This window comes from Megalops cyprinoides, chromosome 22 (genome assembly GCF_013368585.1).
Source record: "Megalops cyprinoides isolate fMegCyp1 chromosome 22, fMegCyp1.pri, whole genome shotgun sequence".
Taxonomy (NCBI): Eukaryota; Metazoa; Chordata; class Actinopteri; order Elopiformes; family Megalopidae; genus Megalops; species Megalops cyprinoides.
The window spans coordinates 12190666-12211192 of NC_050604.1; the positions used below are offsets into that span (position 1 = coordinate 12190666).

General features: G+C 44.8%; 1 protein-coding gene across 1 annotated transcript in view; it reads left to right on the forward strand.

The window, feature by feature from the left end:
* The first annotated feature begins 2363 nt into the window (after positions 1 to 2363).
* Positions 2364 to 20527, forward strand: part of maml3 (mastermind-like transcriptional coactivator 3) — a 145097-nt gene continuing 126933 nt past the window's right edge. The window contains exon 1 of the mRNA XM_036516815.1: positions 2364 to 3274. Coding sequence (XP_036372708.1) covers positions 2906 to 3274 — 369 coding nt within the window. The 5' untranslated portion in view covers positions 2364 to 2905. The remainder of the gene's footprint in view (positions 3275 to 20527) is intronic.

Genomic DNA, 20527 nt, shown 5'->3' on the forward strand with positions numbered 1-20527 from the left:
CAGCTGAGTTTTTCCGCCCTCTGTCAGAAATTTGGAGGAGGGGTTAATGAATTGGTCGTACAACTGCAATTTTGGAAATTCAAATCCCAGGTAGGCAACTGGTGTTGTACTCTTCACCATAGCACTTCACATTGCTCCAGTATCCACCAGCGTCAATTCATAATACATGAAATGGAAGCTCTGAAAAAGATACAGGCTGATATCTCTCCTGCAAAAAAGGTTGTTGCTTAATAGGTACATACCACCTCACCCAGCAGGTCTTATAGGTTCACCTTGTTTCAGGAAAGAGCTTTGCATATTATGAAGAGGTAAAGCCTTCAGAGTATGACAAAGAATTCAGAGGTCCCACTGTTAAAAGTTAAAAATGAATGTTTTTGATTATTATTGTAATGGGAGAGCCTGCCAATGTTCTAATGTGGGAGAGAGCATATTGACTGTCAGACCATTCACAAGGAGTAACACAAGTAGCACACAATTGGGGTGTAAGGGTAAAGTGTGCATTATTGTTTTAGTTTACAGATGAAAATATGAAAGCTGGGAGCCAGACACAACATAGCATGGTTCTCCTTATAGATTGGAGAAAATGATAAAATTACAGATGCACAACTCACAATTTCACTGGCCGCCGGGAAAATACAACAGGAACCAAACAATATGAGAATTACACAGGATCACAGTCAGAAATCAAAACGCCAGTGCTGAGAGTGGACATGATAGCCCATAAAAGATTCACCTGAGTTTCATCAGTCATCAGTGTTGCTGTGGCTTCACTATCAAGGGGTGTAATTAGCTGCATATAAGGGCTGGGGGGCAAAATTAAATAAACCTGTTTTCTTATCCATTTTTTCTGTCAAGTCCTGATATTTTTCCACAACTATTTGTAAGCTCCTACAATGTTTATTTCCAGATGAGGTGAAATCATGGCCTTTTGCTTTTCTTAACCATCTATAAACTACTGTGGGCAAAGACAAACGCATGACTAGAGTTCACCTTCCTCCTAATGGCTTGAATTTTTTAGGTAACTGGACACAGCTGTGAATTTGCTGAAGTGCCTTCCTCAATGACACAACAGCAGCAGCCTTCCCCGGTTCCCAAACCTGTAGCCTGCTGGTCCAAGTTCAGTTCCATGACAAACCACTCAATGCTTTTTCTCACCGCTGCCCCAGTATTTCACAGCACTCAGCTTGTGACTCTTGGTACACTTGCAGTGCTGTGCCTGGCACAACAGGGTGGGAGGAAGTTTGAACACAGTTTTGCAACATCTGAGAAGCCAAGCTCTGCCCCCTCCATTCGTCACAGGGGTCAGCAGGAGATCACCTATTACCCCCTGACTCTGAGCAGTCAAACTCAGCGCAGTAGGAAATTAATTGACTACTCGCAATTCTATATTTATAAGGACGTTATATTCCCACAATCTAACGTAAACGTCAAAGCTCAAAAGTCAGGCTGCTCTAGTTTTACATACACGTGAAACATAATGTCAGAATGTCAGTCTTTGGCTTTGTATGTCTGTATGTATGTACAGTTAAGATATATTGCCTCATTTGCTGATGGATGGAATTTCCAACAAAAAAGTTTGCATTCAACTCAGACAATCTACTCAGTTTATAATTTGGAATTATAAAATGTAATCATCAAGATCCCTGAAAAAATGTCATTTACATTTAAATCTTCATTTGGCAGACGCTTTTATCCAAAGCGACTTACAAGTGAGGTACACTACAACACAAATTTCGATTTCGACTGCGGAGAAAGTCCTGGAACTGTTACCTGTTCTGGTCAATTTTGACGTTAAGAAACAAACACCAATAGAAAAATGGCCAGTCAGATCTGAAGGGAGCTTTTTTGAAGGGGATTTTTGCTCACGACTATAAACTCAGGTCTATTTTAAAATCGGTATTTCGATTATGTTATCATTTTGTGTTAACGTCAGGAAAAAACAACCGATCGCAAACAAACAACACATTTTAAACATATTTACATTACGTATGTGATCCTCAATCAGTTTCCATCCTTCTGGTAGACAAAGAAAGTGCAAGTTTTTACTTTCAGTTTTAATGTGTAGGCCGATGATATTTTCAAATAACAGACACGTAATTCTTGCTATAATTCTGCTCAACTAAAACTGCCTAAGAAATGACCTCCGTTAAATAAGTTAATGATTTCCGCTATATTGTTGCAGTACCTTACTTGTAAATCATTTACTCAAAGGTGTTTGCGTGTGTATAGTCCACATTCTACAGTGAAGTACTCCGCCCCGTGTTTTGCGTACGGCCGTCGGGCTGTTCACAGCCTCTTGCTGATTTTTACTCAGCTCTTGTCCTGATATCACTCCGCTGGCATGGTGGAGGAGGAGAGCACTTGATCATTGTGATGGTGGCAGCAGCAGTGAGCAAGCAGCAGAATCGGCGTCTTTAGGATTTCGTTTACGCACGTCTTTGAGGGCAGGATTTTTGAACGTCTCTTCATGCGTGGGGATTTTACAGATAAATTAACGCGATGCAAGTTCACGAAAACACTCTGGAGGCAGTGCGCTGCGAGCAGCAAAACTTTTTCTTATAGGACAACACAATAAAGCAGCGAGCTCGTAACATTGGCTGTTGTGTGATGTTCGCTCGTAACATCCGGATCTTCTATGGAGTTGCAATAGAACAGTTCTACTGGCAGTGGAAGTGAGCGCGGGGACCGACCGCTGAGCTCGGTCTAACACGCTCCGGTATTGTCTGTTTTGCAGATCGAAAATAGTATTGTTTTAATGGCAGTGCATGGTTGAATTTTCCCGAAGGAAGGATAGCAGCCACTGTTTGTTTATAGCCATCTGAATCCCCATTCCTCTTTCCACTGGAAACATTTTAGGCACAAGAGGCTTGAAAAAAGTTCTTCCAAAATACTGTGCACAGACTATATGATGGGGGATTTTGCAACCCCCACTGCTGCGAACGGCAGCAGTATTTGCATAAACAACAATAACATAAACAGCGGCATCAACGCCGGTAATAGCAGTAACAATGTGGGCATTCCTAAACACAGCACAGTGGTCGAGAGATTGAGGCAGAGAATCGAAGGCTGTCGGAGACACCATGTAAACTGTGAAAACAGGTACCAGCAAGCCCACGCGGAACAGCTGGAGATTGAACGCAGGGAGACGGTCAGCCTCTATCAGCGAAGCCTGGAACACAGGGCTAAGAAATCTGCTAATAATAAGCAGCAAAACAAACAACAAGACCCTGAGTCGGCAACCACGGCAGAGCAAAGAAATAACACACTGATAGCGGTAAGAACCCATTCTCAACCCCCCTGCCCCGTATCCCGCCAGCAGTGGAAATGAATTGTGAAAATTGTTGGATTTGCAGTTAGTGGGGAGAAAAACACTTGCTCAATTACTGTTAAAACGTACTTCTGACACCTTATCCCACAAACTTTCGCCCTAAGCACTACTGGGGGTATTTTAGGAAATTGAGCTGAGAAACTTTGCAGTCCTTATGAGGGCAATGCTGCTTTGCTTTTAAAGTAGCTAACGTTAGATGAAGCCACACTAACATGTGAAAGTTCTGGGTGAGTCTTTAAATGTATGATTGCATCCTGGTTAATCTCTACTTGCCTCCTACTTTCACAGTCCAGAGGCTATCTGCGTGCAGCTAGTTAAGTTTTTGGTTCTGAGAGCACTCATTCTGCTAACTTCGTAAAAGTGAAGCAAGTGAATGGAGCTAGCATCACCGAATGTATTTACAAGGTTCATGTCGACAGGCGTGTTGTCACAACCTAACGGTTGGTTACAAGATAGCAAGTTGTCAAGTTAGTTATATTGTTTTGAGAAGGACCGCGTTTGTCACATTATTATTATCAAAACAAACGCAATGCTAATTTGTATCCAACTTATGTTCTTCACAGTTTATTGGCACTGTTAAAAACTTGTGGAGTGAAAATGTTTGCATACTGACTGGCTTACTGTCTCTCATATAATTTGCCCCCCCCCCCCCCCCCCCCCCATGTGTTTTGTAAAGACCAATAACTCGCACGCAAGTCTGTACTTCATTTCGCTGGAGCAATCCACCTTTCTGTTTAATGTGTGCACGGTTTTACCGTGATATTGCAAAATGTTGTCATTTTCCACAGTGTCTTTCGATTTCATGAACTGTGAACTGTGATAGTTTCCCCCCTAAAACACTTTAAAAAATCAAAACAAAAGCAAACCGGAAGCTGCAGGCAGTGACACATTGCAGTTCCTCAATAGGCTGTAAGTTAGTTTCTTGAAGTATTGCAATTTATTAACGTGGCTGATGTTGTTCTACACGTAGGCACTTTATCTAAGTACTGAAATATATAGATGTGGCTTATGTTTTATCGATATTTGGTGTCGCTTTGTCTACATCACATATTGTACTGCGTGAAGTTTAAAATGAGTGAGTTTGGGAGAGTCGGGAAATGAGGCGGGTACTGATTCCTCACGTTCAATGCACACAGAATTTTAAATTTCACATTGTCGTATTTGTTTATTGAATTATATGAGGGTTATGCAAAGGCACCTCACGGATTTTGTTAAGCCAAGTACAGCCCTATCCACTGATGAAGTACAATACCCCTCTACTGGCCATCTCCATAATGAAAGCTTATCTATCAGTCATTTTGTGGGCAATCAGATAATAACCCGCGTCACAACAACGGTAAATACCAGGTGGGAGAACACGAATGGCTGGACCACAACATAACAATATCAGGGTGTTAAGTGAAATCAGTGCAGGCTTGCTGCAATTAAATTTTGCCCGTCCCTGATATGATAGCCGAGGCAAAGGGTATACTGTGAAAAATAATTTGGATTGTGATGTCATGTTAATTGTTTCCAGTCGACGCAGCTTGAATTAACGTGTTGCTACAAAATGTCGAGGTCCTGAATGTCAAATTGCCCTTTTGTGTTTCAACGGTCTTTCTCTCTTTGAAATGCAAAGCGCATTTCTTACAACCTTCCGCTAATTTGTTAAGGCGACGAAGGTATGGCGAGCAGTGTCACTTTAAGAGCCATGTTAGCGAGACAGTGGCGATTGTGATAGAGAGAGAGAGAGACCTCCCACTGGGCAGTGTGGACATTATACGGAACCGCCCATTAACTGGTAGGCAACAAACACTTAAATTTTGAGGGATTACCACTTAAAGATACAGTAGCCCTTTAGTACTGAAAACAGCGCCGCATCCAGGCGACTGAGCGAAATCAGTTCAATGCTCAATTTGCCTTTATTAAAAGCCAAGCACTAGACGTGTGTATACTAACATTAAGATGATCATTTTTTGTGGTACGGCTAAATTTTGCAGCCGTATGAAGAGCGAAGAAGCTACACTTTTTGAATACGTTTAATGTGATGGAGTAGGGTTTTGAACGTATTACACAGGGTTATAATTTTTGCGAGATTTTTGGGATTTAAACGTGGAGCATTTTTTTCAGTTTTGTATATGTTACGACCTTTAATATCGTCTAAGTCTCCCGTGTATTTCATGTTGTGCCTGATGTAGTCAGAGGCACTTTTAAGCTCTGTGTCACTTGACTCCTGGAAGTGAAGTAATCACTTGATATTCTACAGAGTTGGTAAGGAAGGAAATTAATATTTTGATTGTTGGTATCCCTGTGGGTACATAAAAAACGGATGTCCTGTAAATAATGCATGGAAAAGAAGAACTGCAAGTAACACAATTCTGTGTACATATGAGGCTTTGAGGACTGATAAAATCTAAATATCACTAATTTGTAGCACGTGATACTGTTCTGTACAAGTTAATATTGTGTCATTCAGAAAATACAAAAACAATTTGCCCATATTTTTTGTAGACACACACACACACACACACACACACACATCTGGCTTGAATTGCTATATTAAAACTAGCAAGATCTCCTGTTTCATGGTTCCACACATACTTGGAGCAAGGGCTTCCCATTAAAAAAAGTCCTTCCAAAGTACTAACCATTTGATTGCAGCACTGAATTTACAAATATGTATGTGTATTTATCCTGTTTGATGAGAATTCTGTGACCGAAGCAGAAACAAGCTTTTAATTTTAATATTTTTTTTCACGGTCCAACAAACCATCCGGGGTGTCTCACGGACCACAGTGCTGATTAGAAGAACTTTGGTGGTGTCCAAATGAGTGGGTGCGAAATCTTAAAATGCACAAATTAAGTGCTGACATTGCTGAGATATCTGTTTTTGATGTTAAAGCAAGTTACTGTCTTTCAGTGGCTAATAAGAAGAAATCACTATTCAAATTATTGAACTAAACATTAAGTTCTTTCCAACTAATTTTATCAAAGCAGAGCCTGAGAACCCTGAGTAAAGTAAAAACATTTATATTCTTCATTTTACTGCCTGAAGGTATGAGTGCATACATATCTCTTTGCATTGAGTCATTTACACAAAAAGCTTGTTACATGTGTGTTAGTGAGAGGGGAAATGAACTGGGTTTGTCTATTTCAATATTTGATCTTGGAAGCCACAGAGTATACATATGTCAAATTATTTGAAATGTTCATCTCTCATGGCTGTTGTTGATTGAGCAGTAAGCCCTACTACTACCATGCCTTCAGTCAAGTTACCACACAAACGCAAGCCAAACAAAACAAATTGTATTAATGGGCGTTTTTGCTTCTTTCTTGAAGCAGGAAGGTGGGCTAACTCGTGTGTGTGTGTGTGTGTGTGTGTGTGTGGATAAAGTTGTGTTGAAAGTCTGATCGACTCCTCAGAATGAACTTACTTTATTGAACAAAGTGCACATTCACAGTAATTTTTCAGTGACTGAAGTCACAGTTACCATTTCACTCTGGCCATAAATCTGTGCTAACCTTTTTCACTGTGTTGTTCCTTGCACACTGTAATGAGCTGCTATAATTATAATAACATAATCATATTATCTAGCATTTGAGTTATTGTCTTGGAACATTGTTGTCATTTTTATATCTGAATGTAACAGAGGATATTCTAGATATTCATTTTTACCAGTCATTTGTATTGGTGTGACAGAATGAGCTACCTTACACTGCTGCGGGTGTCAAAAAAAATATTGCTTGTCTATCATTGTCGTCTTTTTTAACTACCAACTTGAAATACATTTACTTAAGGAGACAGAAATAATAGTGGTCTGAGCAATATACCTTTTTACATATGAGTCCCACTGTCCAGTGTGAGCTAACAGTTCATTTGATTGGCTATCCCAGCGTGTCAGAACAGCTGTTTTTGCTTTAATGGGTGTAGGAAAAAGTGGATTCTAAGCATGCAAATGTGAGGCCTAAGAGGCCAGAAGAGAAGAGGCCATTCGGCTCAGTGTTCAGGTCTTCTGGGAAATCACTGATCTGAGAGTGCCTTCATGAACTGACATATCTTAGAGATTAAGATCTCTCTCTCCCCCTCTCATGGCAGGCCAGTTTGTCATAGCTGCACACGAGCCACACCACATCACTGTAGCCCATTCATCCTCCTCCTCTTCTCTCTTCTTCCTTTGAGCTGGGAAGATTCCCACCCCCCCACCCCATTTTTCCCCACAAAAAATCCAGGTCCCACACAGGAAGTGCACATTTGCCTGCAGGGTGGTGCTTGAGCTGCTGTCATGGGTGCCGGAAGCCATAGGCTGTATTTTTTTGTGAATGCACAGACCACATCAAGATAATGCGAAAGGGGGCAAAGCGGGTCCATTCAGAGAAGGGGGTCTATATTTGGTCCGAACACGGCGATGACGCTCGCGTAAGGCGCACGCTCATTAGCCTGTCGCTTGAGGTGCTTTCGGCTAAGAGCTCCAGCTCGGCCCTACAGCCAGACCTTTCTCCAGCGCAGAGCGGTGCCTTCCTCCTGTCTGCGTCACCGCCGGGGCCTGCCTGCCTGTCTTCCTCTAGAGTTTCACACTCACAGCAAGCCGCAGAGCATCCCATTACCACCAGTCATTTTCCTAGCATGGTGTGCACTTATATACTGTTTTCTGTGAGCGGGGGGTCTGGATCCGAGCCGCAGAGGGCATTTAAACCGCTGTGTGCGCTGTGCCTGGACCATCTGCACGTGCGGCAGTCAGCAGTGACACCTCAGCCCTGATTCACGGCCGCTTTCAGTCGCCGTCGGGCGGACTCTGCTAAAGGGAGGCTGGGAAACCATGAAAGCAAATAGCCTAAAACTTTAAATATGGTTTCAGTGCACTGAAGCGTTTTGTAGAATTATAACTGTGAAATGGCCAAGCTGTCCTATGTAACTCACCAGGACACTATTGCATTTTTACATACCAATTTTAGGCCCAGATTATTTCAAGAGAGTTGTGTTGTATTAGCAGCATTTTGACAGTAAGTACCTAAAATACATACTATTTTGATTCCATTAAAAATAGTACTATTTATGGAGTGCATTGATTGTCTGGTAATGGTATGAACAAGTCCTTAAGATAAACTGTGACCTCAGTTGTCATGTTCTGGCTTTTTGCAGGCATTTCTCAATGAGGTGCACTTTTTAGCATAAGACCTCTAAATGAATCAGGGCAGATATTTTGAAAGGTTCTTCTCAGCTCCACAAAAGGCACAGAGAAAAAGACATGATTGTTTGTTTGCATCTGAAAGAATTTAATACCGTTTTTTTGGGTACAACCTCTGCTGAGGATATCCTGTTTTTAAGACATTTTGGGCCCTATGGCCAGCAGTAGTCGCCGGATTCCCGGGTTCCCAGCTGTGACTTTTTTCAAATGTTTGTGGATTCCTCAAAAACTACAAAAAATGTCAGGCAGCTTTAACACTATTTCTCAACATGTTGCAAAGACAAAGCCTTGATTTTATTTCATGTATGCAAAACGCAAAAACCCATCACTGAAGTCGGCGGTGTTGGTTGCACTGTAATCTAATACCATTCCATTTCACTGGTGTGCACCTCTGTCTGGAATTTCCCAGATCGCTCCTACAGTGTAGCACTTCCTGGATCTTTTTGCTCTAGTCTTCATTCACCTGTTTTGTACTGGCCATAAAGGTGTGCTCACATGTGCGCATAGAAATCAGATGGAGCCACAGATATCCTTCCATATTTTCGGCTTTGCTTTTGAGTGTATTTGAGTGTAACTGCAGGGCCTCAGTGCTTCCTGAAGGTGTAATGCTAAATTGAGCAGGTCATTGGTTAATTGGCACCTCCAAAATCAGAGTGGAATTGTGGAAAAAGTTGATGGTAGAATCTTATGACCTATGTCTGTTGAGCTTCACAGAACAATTTAAAAATATACATAGAATGTATATATGTGTGTTTTGGTAGTAGTAGCAGGCTACAGTTGGAGCAGTGCCTGGTGTTCACTCTCACAGTCCAATGACATGTAAGGAAGCTGTCCTGCGTCACAATTTGAACCACGATGGCAGCTTTTGTTTCCTACTCATGAATAGTACATGGTGATAATTCACACCTTGTGCTAACTTCACAGTCTGAATTTTTGCATGTGAACACAGCCTAAAAGAAGTGCTACCACAGAGTTGTCGTCAGTCTGCCGTTTAATTTACAAAAACTCTGGAATGGCCAGGTCTGTTTTAACTTTGTTTGGAATGAATGTAGCCAGTTGTGTCAAAGCAGTGCTGTTGGCATGGCATTATTGCCTTCTGGGAGAAGGGCCCAATTGCTAAAATTAACTGGTGAGCTGGCATCAGAACGCAGGCCGGTTATGTCACAAACACACAGTGTGGCCCTACCAGCAGCTGTAGGGGTCTGTTTCTTGTGTGTCTGAAATATCTTTTGCATTCATCTGTCTTCTTCTGTTTGTATAATGCCTGAATGCTTACTTTAAATTTGCATGGATCATACATTTTGTATTTTGTGTCCACCAATCCACTGCATACTCAACCTTCACTGAGCTTACTGCCTCTTACTGAAGGGTGTGAAATGGAAAAAATGTATGGATAATTTGCTAAATTTTGAATTGATGCCATCTAGATACCCTGCTTATCTTTATTGCCCCACCTGATGGAGGTAAGTAGAATGCTTTTTAAGGTAAAAGTAGGCAGTTATACATGGGAGCATACATGGGAGCGCCATTCAACTGTGAAGGAACGCCGTTGTTGTAGGTATTCTCCTTTTAAATGCCTTCCAACAAAGCCGGTTAGCTTATTACAGTTTTACACCTGATGGCAGACTAATTACTTTGTGAGCTGTGATTTGAAGCAGTGGTTTGAGATTACAAAATAACTAATGGTCTGTAAAAATTACGATGAATCTCACTCACCCTTCTGAATCATATAGCCTTCATAAAAGTGGTGGTCAGTTCATACAAAAAAGCTGTTAGCTGTTCCCTCTCGCCGAGATGGTTACACACCACTTTTTTTCCCTTCATACAGTAAGTGTAACCCTGTGTTTGGTTATGGTTTTGGACACAAAGGATGTTTATATGCCAAGCATGTGTGCAAAACAGGCTTAAAGTTGTGCCTTGGAATTCCAGTAAAAGCTTCCCGCCGGCTCCTTTTGTCTCTTTAGCGCTGTCTCCTCCCCCGTGCTGGCAATATTTCTCGCTGTGTCAAGCTTTTAAGGGAAGAGTGGACGGCCTGACGAAGGAACGCGCAGTCTCGCTTCACAGACGCTTTGGGAGGGACTGGCCGGTCGCGGCGAGAGCGGCCATTTGGTGCAGCGCTAAAGCCCCGCGCAAAAAACTGAGGTGCACCGCACCTCCAAACAGTGGGCCGCCCCGTAGATCTGTGGGTGCCTGCGCTCGGGAGAACGTCAGAACGGCTTTTACTTTCGCTTTGAACAATTAAAGGACTTCTGCAGTGAAAGACCTTGAACCTTGAAAGGCAAAGGGGTTGTGTTGGCGCCGGGGCTCACGGCACTAACCCTGCTAATTCACTGTAGCAGGTCCGTGTCTCAACACGCTCTCAAGTGCCTTCATTGACCGTACCGGTGTTATGAAGGAGGTGAAGTTGCAGTGGCGGGAGGGTAAGAATGCATTTCCCCTCAGATTCAAGGAGCAACGCTTCCCTGTCTCCCTGGACAAGCTAAAATAGGAGCAGTTCTGTGGAGAGCTACAACCTTTGAAAGCACCCCCTATAATTCCCTTTCATCTGAGCTCTAATTTGCCAGCTTTAAAATGCACAGAAAACCGCTGTTTTTAATATAAAAATGTTTTCCCTGTACTCCGATTCAGACCTATGTTATTATTGACATGTCGTGGGGATCGGTGAATGCAGAAGCACATGTGGATGCCGGGCAAACTTTTGGTATTAAACGCTGTACTTTTCAGTGCAATCTAAAGTTGCAATTTTGCCAGTACCTTTCTTTTTTTAGAGCCATGTGATGAAAGGGAATTACAGGGGGTACTTTTCTCATGTAGTAGCTCTCAACAAAGCATGCTATTATTTTAGCATCTCTGGAGAGAAGGGGATGCATTGATTCTTAGAATGGGAGGTTGCCTGTGCAGTCAGTGCCCATTAGAGGCAAGCCCACTGTTTTCCCCCCTATCATTTTAGAAATGAAGGGATTCATAATAAAAAAAAGTAATGTAAAAATAATATAAACAATATATTACCATCCACTTTTTTCCTTACATTTTTGCCTTTAGGATGCTGTTGCAATTTTTTGTAAGTCGCCTTTAATGATAAAATATGGAAACTCAAATCTCTGCTTATGAATAGCTCTTTGATCCATTTAGAGTCCATGTGAGTTTCATTTTTCTGGATCCAGAGCATGAGGCGCTGTCACTGGAAGGGTTAGCATGAAACCCCGTGCTAAACCAGAGACTTTGTAAGCCGTCCCCACTTCCTCTCCGTTTGGCACAGCGTTCAAAGAGATGGATTATGGGTAGTGGCCCTGTGATAAGACTGGTATCCGGTCCAGGGAGTTTACCTCTGGTCCTTAATGCCATAGCGATCATTCTGACCGCGTGGGCCACCGAGGCTAGGCATATCTTCACCATAAACTTTACAGTCATTATAAACTCAAATGAGCAAAGTATGTCATAGGTGGCCACTATTGTATTTCAGGTGTTCTTTATAAAATATTAGTGATATGTGTTTATGTGTGTGTATGAAAATGATCTCCAGTGTTTTCCCTGTGTTTTTGTCAGTCAGGCGATTGCTGCTGTACTAGTGGTGGTATAGTTTTTGGCATATCAGAAGTAGCAGCTCCCGAAATTATTGAATCAGTACGTAAAGAGGAATGTTGCGTTTAAGAAAGCATCTCAGAAGGAAAATATCGGTCGCTGCCAAACGCCATATAACCTGCTGCAGCACATCAAAAGTTCTGCTTGGCTGATGGATCAGAGTAACATGGGACTGTCGGTCCACGCAACATCAATACATTCCCTGACGGAGCTTGTTCAGCGCTTCTTTCCTCTGCATCGAAGAGATTCTTTTCAACAGTTTGAGATGTTTTTAATTTGGAGTCAGCCCAACCGCATTCCCATCCACCCACACACATGCGCATGTATAAGCGCTCACACGTGCATGGCCCCCTGCCAGCTCTGTGAGATCCACATGCTAGTTGTTCTCTATGGAAGATGTATACAAAGTCTCCCGAAGTCTTATCGAAGATACTGAAGGCCTAATTTCGGCCATGTCGGTTTTGAAACGCATGCACTCAGAGGCTGTTGCCTTTAGTAACCCGCGGAATGTGAAAGACAGCCCCTCTCAATCACATGATGACACAGTTTGCATCAGCACAGTCCTGCAGCTCTTGGTTTATGTCATACGCATAATGTATTTGTCCAATTTAATAGCCCATGTCCGTTCCCAGGGTGGAGGAGTTTATTGCATTTGCTTTGTGTGAAGGAGTAGCCCTTTGCCGATTCCAGAGAGTTGTTATGTTACAACACAAGTACTATTTCTTGTAAACATGTGGGAAGGCTCATAAATTGTAACTTTCCAGGGTCAGTGTTTGTGCAATGCTAGCAAAGTTAATAGAGCAGAGTTGAATGTCAGCAGAGACAGGGCCTAGTTTGCCCTGTGGTGATTAGGCCGTTGATTGGACTGATGATGTGTGCAGAGAAATTACTGCGTTTATTTGTATTGTTAATGTTTGCCTTTTTGCTTTAAAAGTATTATTTCAGGTAAAAATTCTGGTTGTATGTCCTAAAATGACATTGGAAAATGTAATATTCATAATAGCATCTTAAAGATTTCACAAATAGTGAGAATGTAATCGCTGACGTTTCCTTGTCTCTAGTTGGACATTTCTGCAAGATAATTTGCATGATTGTTCCAGTGTTGCTCTCTTTATAAAGTTAAAATGACAATTTGGTGATAATGGCATAGTCTAAATGGAAATTATTTCTAACAGAGACCATACATGAAAGGCCGCTCATTTCTGTATGTGTCAGAAAATCGTATGTGCTCGAATAGGCATTACGGCTATCGCAGAGATGTTTTCATTGGCCAGTTCCCCTGGCCGCGTGTGCTGTTCATATTTGCATTTCAAGATTTAGTGTAGGTTAATCAACAGGAGGAGTTTTGTTTCGGCTTTAGCGTTTGGGTTTTTCCTTGTTCTTGATGGTTTGCAGTCTGTCTGATGAGATTCAGGGTAAGAGCCCTCCGGTCCGCAGGGCTGGCTGGTTAGCACTGGCAGAGCGCTCACCAGAAGCAGCTCATCACCACTGCTCACCAGAGGTGCAGGTTTAAGTGAGCCAGACGGTGGGGGCCAGGCCAAGTCAAACCGAATTGTGCTCGGTCCTTAACATTTCACGACGAAATGAACAATATCATTTTCATATTGCCAGCACGACACTGATAGTTCAACTAGATTTGAAAAGTTTGCATAAAGTTTATTTTGAACACATGCCCAGCCCTTGTAGCACGCACGGTCAGAATGATGGCATTAAGGCATTATGGCATGCCTATGGCATTAAGGACCAGAGGTACGCCCCCTGGACCAGATACCAGTCGATCGCAGGGCCATTACCCATAATCCATCTCTTTGAACGCTGTGCCAGACAGAGGAAGTGGAGATGACATAAGGTCGCATTGATTAAAAAAAAAAAAAGTAATACTAGTTTAAATTTGGTGCTTGGCTAAGGCCAGAGTGTTGGACTGAAGTTGGGCCTTCATCTCTTTAGCAGTAATATTTAGGAAGTAGTAATTAGTTGCTGGATGGGAGATTGGGTAACTTTACTTCTCATCATAGAGGAAGAGGGATCTTATATTTAGTACCTCTTTTTCATTCCCAACCAACAGCATATATTTATGCAGACATAGAATTTTATTTTATGCAGATTTTAAAGATTTAAATGATAAATGATGATAGTTTAATGCCTGTGTATACTGTGTAAGTGTTTCCCAATGTGAGCATTGGGCAATTGAGCTTATTTCTTATTTCTTGAAAAATAATGCTAGTTTCCTTTCTTTTTCCTCAGTTATTTGTTAATGTGACAGCGCAGCCACAAGCCGCGGCCTGCCTCAGATTCACGGAAGGTTTCCTTGCTGTGGTGTGGCATTCCACATCGCGGCCGCATTCTGTAGATCTGTCACTAGTGTTGTCTTGCGCCTCGGCTACGGCACGTCATTGACCAACTTCCATTCACTGCTGTTTACCTGAGGCTGACGCAAAAGGCTGACTACATTGGCTGCTCTGTGCTTCTGACGTCTTTACCATGTGCAGTACTCACGGTTCCCGGTCACGGTTCTTCTATAGCTCCCCAGTCTTTCTGCAGCTCTGTCCAGCATATACACGTGTCCCCCTGATTCAGTAATATTCCTGACCCTCAGTCCACCGCGAGCTCTGTGATTGCTTCCACAACTCTCCTCTGACTTCCTAATGGCGGTCTTGCTGTTCCAGGTGCCGTTAATAGTGTGTTGTGTTCAGAGAGATTCTACTTGTTGACAGAAGTGCATTGTGAAAGTTTTCAATTCATTTCAGGTTGGCTGTTTTTAAACCGAAATGGTGTGTGTAGCAAATATTATGCGCTTATTGCGGGAGGGAGCGAACAGAATGAATTGTTTGAAGACCGCTTTGCTCTGTTCACAGTGAAAATGACTTCTGAAGCCTTGGAGAGATGCCTGTGGGTTTTGCAGGCTTCTGAGGATGAGGCAGGGATGGTTTTTGACCCGTGTTGTCTGCCTGGAGTCATAGAGGCTAGATACGCGGTGGCTAGAACACTGTGAGGTGGAAGGCGCAGTGTCAAATCTCCTTACATCAATTCTATAGGAAGCAGACAAAAGCTATGGGGTAATGTCACAGAAAAACTGCTTCCTGAGGAAAACGTGATGTGGCTGTACGTGGTGTTCCCCTAACGGTCATACTGCTACCAGCCTGTGGTACCCTGAGTAAAAGGTGGCCTTATTACACTTACATTTACATTTATTCATTTGGTGCTTTTATCCAAAAGCGACTTACAAGTGAGGCAGAGTACAACACAAGCAAAAAGCCATATGAGGAGCCAACAATATCAGAAGCACCTTTTTCCGCTTCTCTGTGGGGGACAGGCTGGTGCAGTTTCCTCTGGTGAAGCACAGGTCTCTGATTTGCTGAATGGCGGCCATTGACCTTGAGAAAGTGATTTGGCGGCCTTCGCGGTTGATAAGGGGTTCTACGCAGACAGGAGGAGACTCTTCTCCGTGGTGACCTGACTGCGGCCCTCTACTGCTTTTCTGCCCGGGCTGTGTTCACATGTCTGTTCTTTGGACTCGCAGAGGATAAAGACAGGGTGTGAGTTCTTACCTTATATCAATCACATATGTAAAAGCAACTGCTGTTGAGTACCACAGCAGTCAGTTTGAGAACAGTTGGTGCTTCCTGTCAAGTCTGGTTGCACACTGTATGTGAACACACACACGGGAGAGCCCTCGGTGCTGCGTTTTGGATACCATGGCAACCTGGGCAGGTTGGCGTGGCGGGGGAGGTGCGGCTCGTGTCTCTGCCAGGTGTGTGACATGTGATCGCAGCCGTTTTAGCCCTCGAAGTTCACAGGTAGCGAGCTCGGCAGCTGACCGCATTCTCCTCAGCGCAGAGGGAGGGCACTCCACGGCACCAAGGGATGGCACACGCAGCCAGGAGAAGGAAGTGTGCTCTCACCTTCCAACCGGGGAAAGCGCATCTCAGTCCTCCCCCCTGCACCCCCGAGCGTCCTTTTGTTTTTGAAATGAATTATTCAGTGTTTAGGTCGGTGCCTGTGCCAAAGCTAAAAAGGCAAAGGAAGCTGGTTCCATGAGAGAACGAAACCCAGGGAAAGCAGCTGGCTGGTTGCACCAAGCATTCATAAATCTCCCTCCCAAAGGCCGTTTTACATGTTGCACAGGCTTGGTGCAAGAACTTTCCCTGGGGTTCTTTCTCGAATACGCACTGACTTCTTTTCAGAAAAAGACAAATGGATTCACCAAATAGTTTCACAGGTGACATGAATCCTAAACTAGCCCAGAGTCTAGAGAGAACAGCCCTCGGTGCCCCCAGTCCAGTATTCCCGGCCCAGAGTCCCAGTGTTGCGGGTCTTTGGGAGGCCATGTGCAGTCACCTGACAGGGCCTCTCAGCCTGAATGCCACCAGTCTGGCAGAGAATGCTGGGAGCAGGGGGCACACTCTCAGGTCCTGGGGCTGGCCACACAGAATAGCGCCGTAAAAAGCTCTGCTTTGAAAAAGACGATGATGTCCAGTTACGCCTGAATTGGCAATGAATGGCCCTCGGCTAGTTAGCTGTATTCTTGCATTCCCTTTTTTATATAATAAATTCAGAGTTCCCGTTCTTATACGTAAATGTATTGCTTAGACACGGGATGAATGTGCTGCCTCACAGCGCTGGGAATCTGTGCATCAGCCTTCTTTATGTGACGAGAGTCAAAGGGAACATTAGATAATGGCTTTTTGACAAAGGAGCGTGTCACTTCACATTCGGGTCTCAGGGATGTAATTGCGGTCTTCGGTGAACGAGTTACTCAGGAGAAGATGGCCTCCCCTGCTTTGAATGGCTGTTAAGATCAATTTGTTCCATCTAATTGTCAGTTACATACAGGTGGCCTGGCAGTGGAATATCACTGATAAATGGATGGCTTTCATTTGACTCTTCAAATGCCCTAGATACGTGTGAGGGGGGAAAGAAATGGCTGGAACTTATCAGGCAGGAGTGTAATGTTGTTTGTTTCCAGTAGTACCTTTTGCCTGCGAATGCATGCGCTCTTGCACACTTGGGCACATGCAACTGTCATACGTTGCCAAAATCGCACTGGCTCTGTGTTTCACACACACATGCATTCGTGTGCACGCCCATATACACACACACATGCACACAGCCCTGGAAGGCACACGAGGCCCAGGGAAGATCTGTATATTTTTTCCACCGCCGGTGTTGACAGAGCTGCCAGGCCGGCAGCGAGACAAAGGGCCGCTGCAGCAGCACCGGTGTTAATGGGCAGCTAACGCGGCGCTGGCAGCACAAACGCGGAAAGACAAGCCCTGCAATATTAATGCGGCAGGAGGTGGCGTCTGTTGTTCCCGCGGCCCTCTCAATGAAATGAAATGAGAAAACGATTAAGAATGGATGAGGGAGTCATGAGAGACACACCGGGGCGGGGGTGGGGTGGGGTGGGGGGGTTCTTTCTGCCACGGTGCCACAGGCAGGCGAAGGAGCGTGGGGGGGCAGTGACGCCCAGATGCCTGCTAAAGGGGGCTGTCTAAGGGAAGCACGCAGCCCCACCCCCAGACACCCCCCCCCCCCCTCCGTACGTATTGAAGCCAGGCCCACTGTCCACTGCACGCAGGCCCTAGGCTCTCCCTGCGCTGTTAGCGCTGTTAGCGCTGACGTGGATTTGCATTATTGACAGGAGCGGGGCCCATTTGTCAGATTCTCTCCCGGTTTAAATCTCCGAGATATTTCATGGATTCTGTCTGACATGAACTAAAGGTCAGCCACCGCACAATTTGTCAGTTCCGCGGCTCCTGCTGATTTAACAAAGAGCGAGATTATCTCCCCCTCTCTCCATTTATTTCTTTATTTTTTTTGGGCTCTTATAGCGAAATCTATTTGTGGAACTGTAAATGTTATTTGATTGATCTCGCCTTGGTAGTAAGAGGTGGGTAAACGCTGAAGTGGTTATTTGATCCAATTAGATCTGCTAGTTATTTTAAGAGTAAATAGTCTTTCATGTTGATCTCCCCTGCACCTGTAATCACTTGCTGCGGGGTCAGAATCACGGCCGCCGTGTAACACGAGGCGGACGGCGCGCGGCTCATACCAGCCTCTCTCTCGGAAAGAAATACAGGCACAGTATGGATTCCATATGGTTAGCTTTAGCTTGTCCCCAGCCGTGAGGAACACAAAGGATCCGGCCGCCTCATCCTGCCATTTGCTGTGAAGTCATGTCTCCCAATATGGCCCTCCGTTGCTTTGATGGCTCTCTCGGGCTGGGCTAATCAGCTCCAGTCCTGGGTGCCTGTTAGGCATTTCGCTGCTTTCTTTGAACCGCTAGCGCTAAGTACAGGGTGAGGAAGCTGCGCTGGTTTAATCAAGACAGTGATTAAGCTAGTTGAATCACTGTCTTGATTAAACCAGCGCAGCGCAGAGACGTTCGTAGCATCTACCAGCTTTCATGTCGGCATTAAAGCTGGTAGATGCTACAACTGTCTCCGCACAATGTTGAGTGTCCCTGTGCCAGAGTGTAGTCTCTCATACTGTAGTATGACATATATGTGTTTTACTCTCTCCTATTTGCTCTCCTCTTGCCCCTCTTGTTGAAATGGCGGCTGCTTGTGGAAGCTGTGTTCCAGGACGACCTGCGCTGGCCTGTCCCGGCCTGGCCTGGCCTCTCTGAGCCCCGCGCCATGGCCCGTGCGGTCGGCACGCGCGGCCGAGGTTAATCCCCCCGAGGATAGCGTGAGCGCCCTCGGTCCCGTGGATTCATCTCCACCGGATTAGGAGACTAAACCTCTTCAGCACCGGAGCCCCGCTCAAATCCAGCTCTAGCGGGAATTACTGCTCGGCCCGCCCCGGCGGCCGCGGCCCTGAAGACTGAGGCTGAGGGAGGCGCTGTGTGGCTGAGTGTCTCCCCGCCAGACCCTCAGCCTCAGAGACATGCTGCTAACTGCGCGCTTGCACCCGTGGGCCAAATTTACAAGGAAATCACCGGGACCTAATTGAGAGGGCGCTTGAATTGATTCCAGAAGGTTACAGGTTCCATTCCATTGGTGGGACACTACAGTGGAACCTTTCAGCAAAGCAGTTTAGATGGATAATATGTCACGTGTAAGCTCTGTAAGCCATTCTGGATACGGCAGTCTGTTAAGAAAATCAGTAATAATAATAATCACCCATCATGATCACCAGTATGTGTTACTGTCTGGTGGCAGAAACTGGCACCCAGGATCCAATGCATGTGTCAGTAATGACAAAACTAAAACACTAAAGTGAAAATTACCACTGGTCAGACTGGTATGGCAACATTGTCCTTTAGTCACTGGGTGCCCAGAATATGTACACTCAGCCTACATTAACACTGTACGGTGTACACAAGGCTATGTAAGGAAAAAGATCTCATGAGGACACATTATACTGAGCTCTAACAGAGAATTATTCAACATAAAAATTGTTTTTTTTTTTTACACTTCCTGATTTTTTTCTCTTTTGTTCCAGTAAAGTGTGTGCCTTGGCGCATTTCCTTCCTCTTTAACCCACTTGGCTGTTTGTTGATTACTTTGTTCATCCTCGGTGGCGGAACCTGTCAGCAGTGGAACGAACAGCGAGCGCGGGTCATATTTATTTCAGCCAGAGCTCCGTGTTAATGCCACAGAGTCTCGCATCGGGGTCAAAGGTGAAGATCTCCCTCCCTCGCCTTGCAGTGGGGAAGCTGGCGTAAACACCTCGTTAGCTCTCTCCTGTGATGTCACGGCCGCGCCGGCTATTCCTGGTTGGCGTTGCCTCGGCCCGCGTCTTGGATCGAGCGCATGCCATGAAATTTTTATGAATGTTCCCTGCATTGTGGTGCTGCGGCCACATCGATAGCCATTAGCCCGCCGAGCGGGGGTAATTGTGTTTCGGTAAGTGCGCGGCAGAAAGCTCAGAAGAGAAAAAAAAGCTCATTATTTGATAATATTGCAAGTAATAAGAAAATAAGAGCGGGGTGGGTGAAGAGGGGGGAGGGGCCCGCCCCCGGTCATCGGCTGGAAAGCAATAGGGCGAGAACGGGAGAGGGATGATGCGATGGGCCTGCTTGGCGCCTCTCCCGGCGACGCGGCCGTCGTCACCGTTGTCACACTCGCTGTGATTAATTAATGTGTTTAACGCCGTTCTCTCACAATACGCACTGTGTTGGTCAGCTGCATGAGAACACACAAGGAGCAGCACCAGCTACCTGAAGCTGTGTTTGACTAGCCGCTGTTGACAGCCAGGGTAAAGGTCTTTGGCAGTCCTACCGGCTTTAACAGTTGTAAACTGCAGTGATTACAGCCTTTGCTCGTGCCGCTTGTTTTTGATTCTGAGACGCAGTCATGCAAAGGAAGCAGCCAGCGGCACTGTGGCACGCACAGCAACGCAAGCAGGAAGCATGCACCCGAGGCTTGCGGTCCTCTTTCGCAGCCCCCTTGCAGTGCTCAGATTGTGCTTGGCTCAGTTCTGATTCTGTCTCTGCATTGTAGAGGGG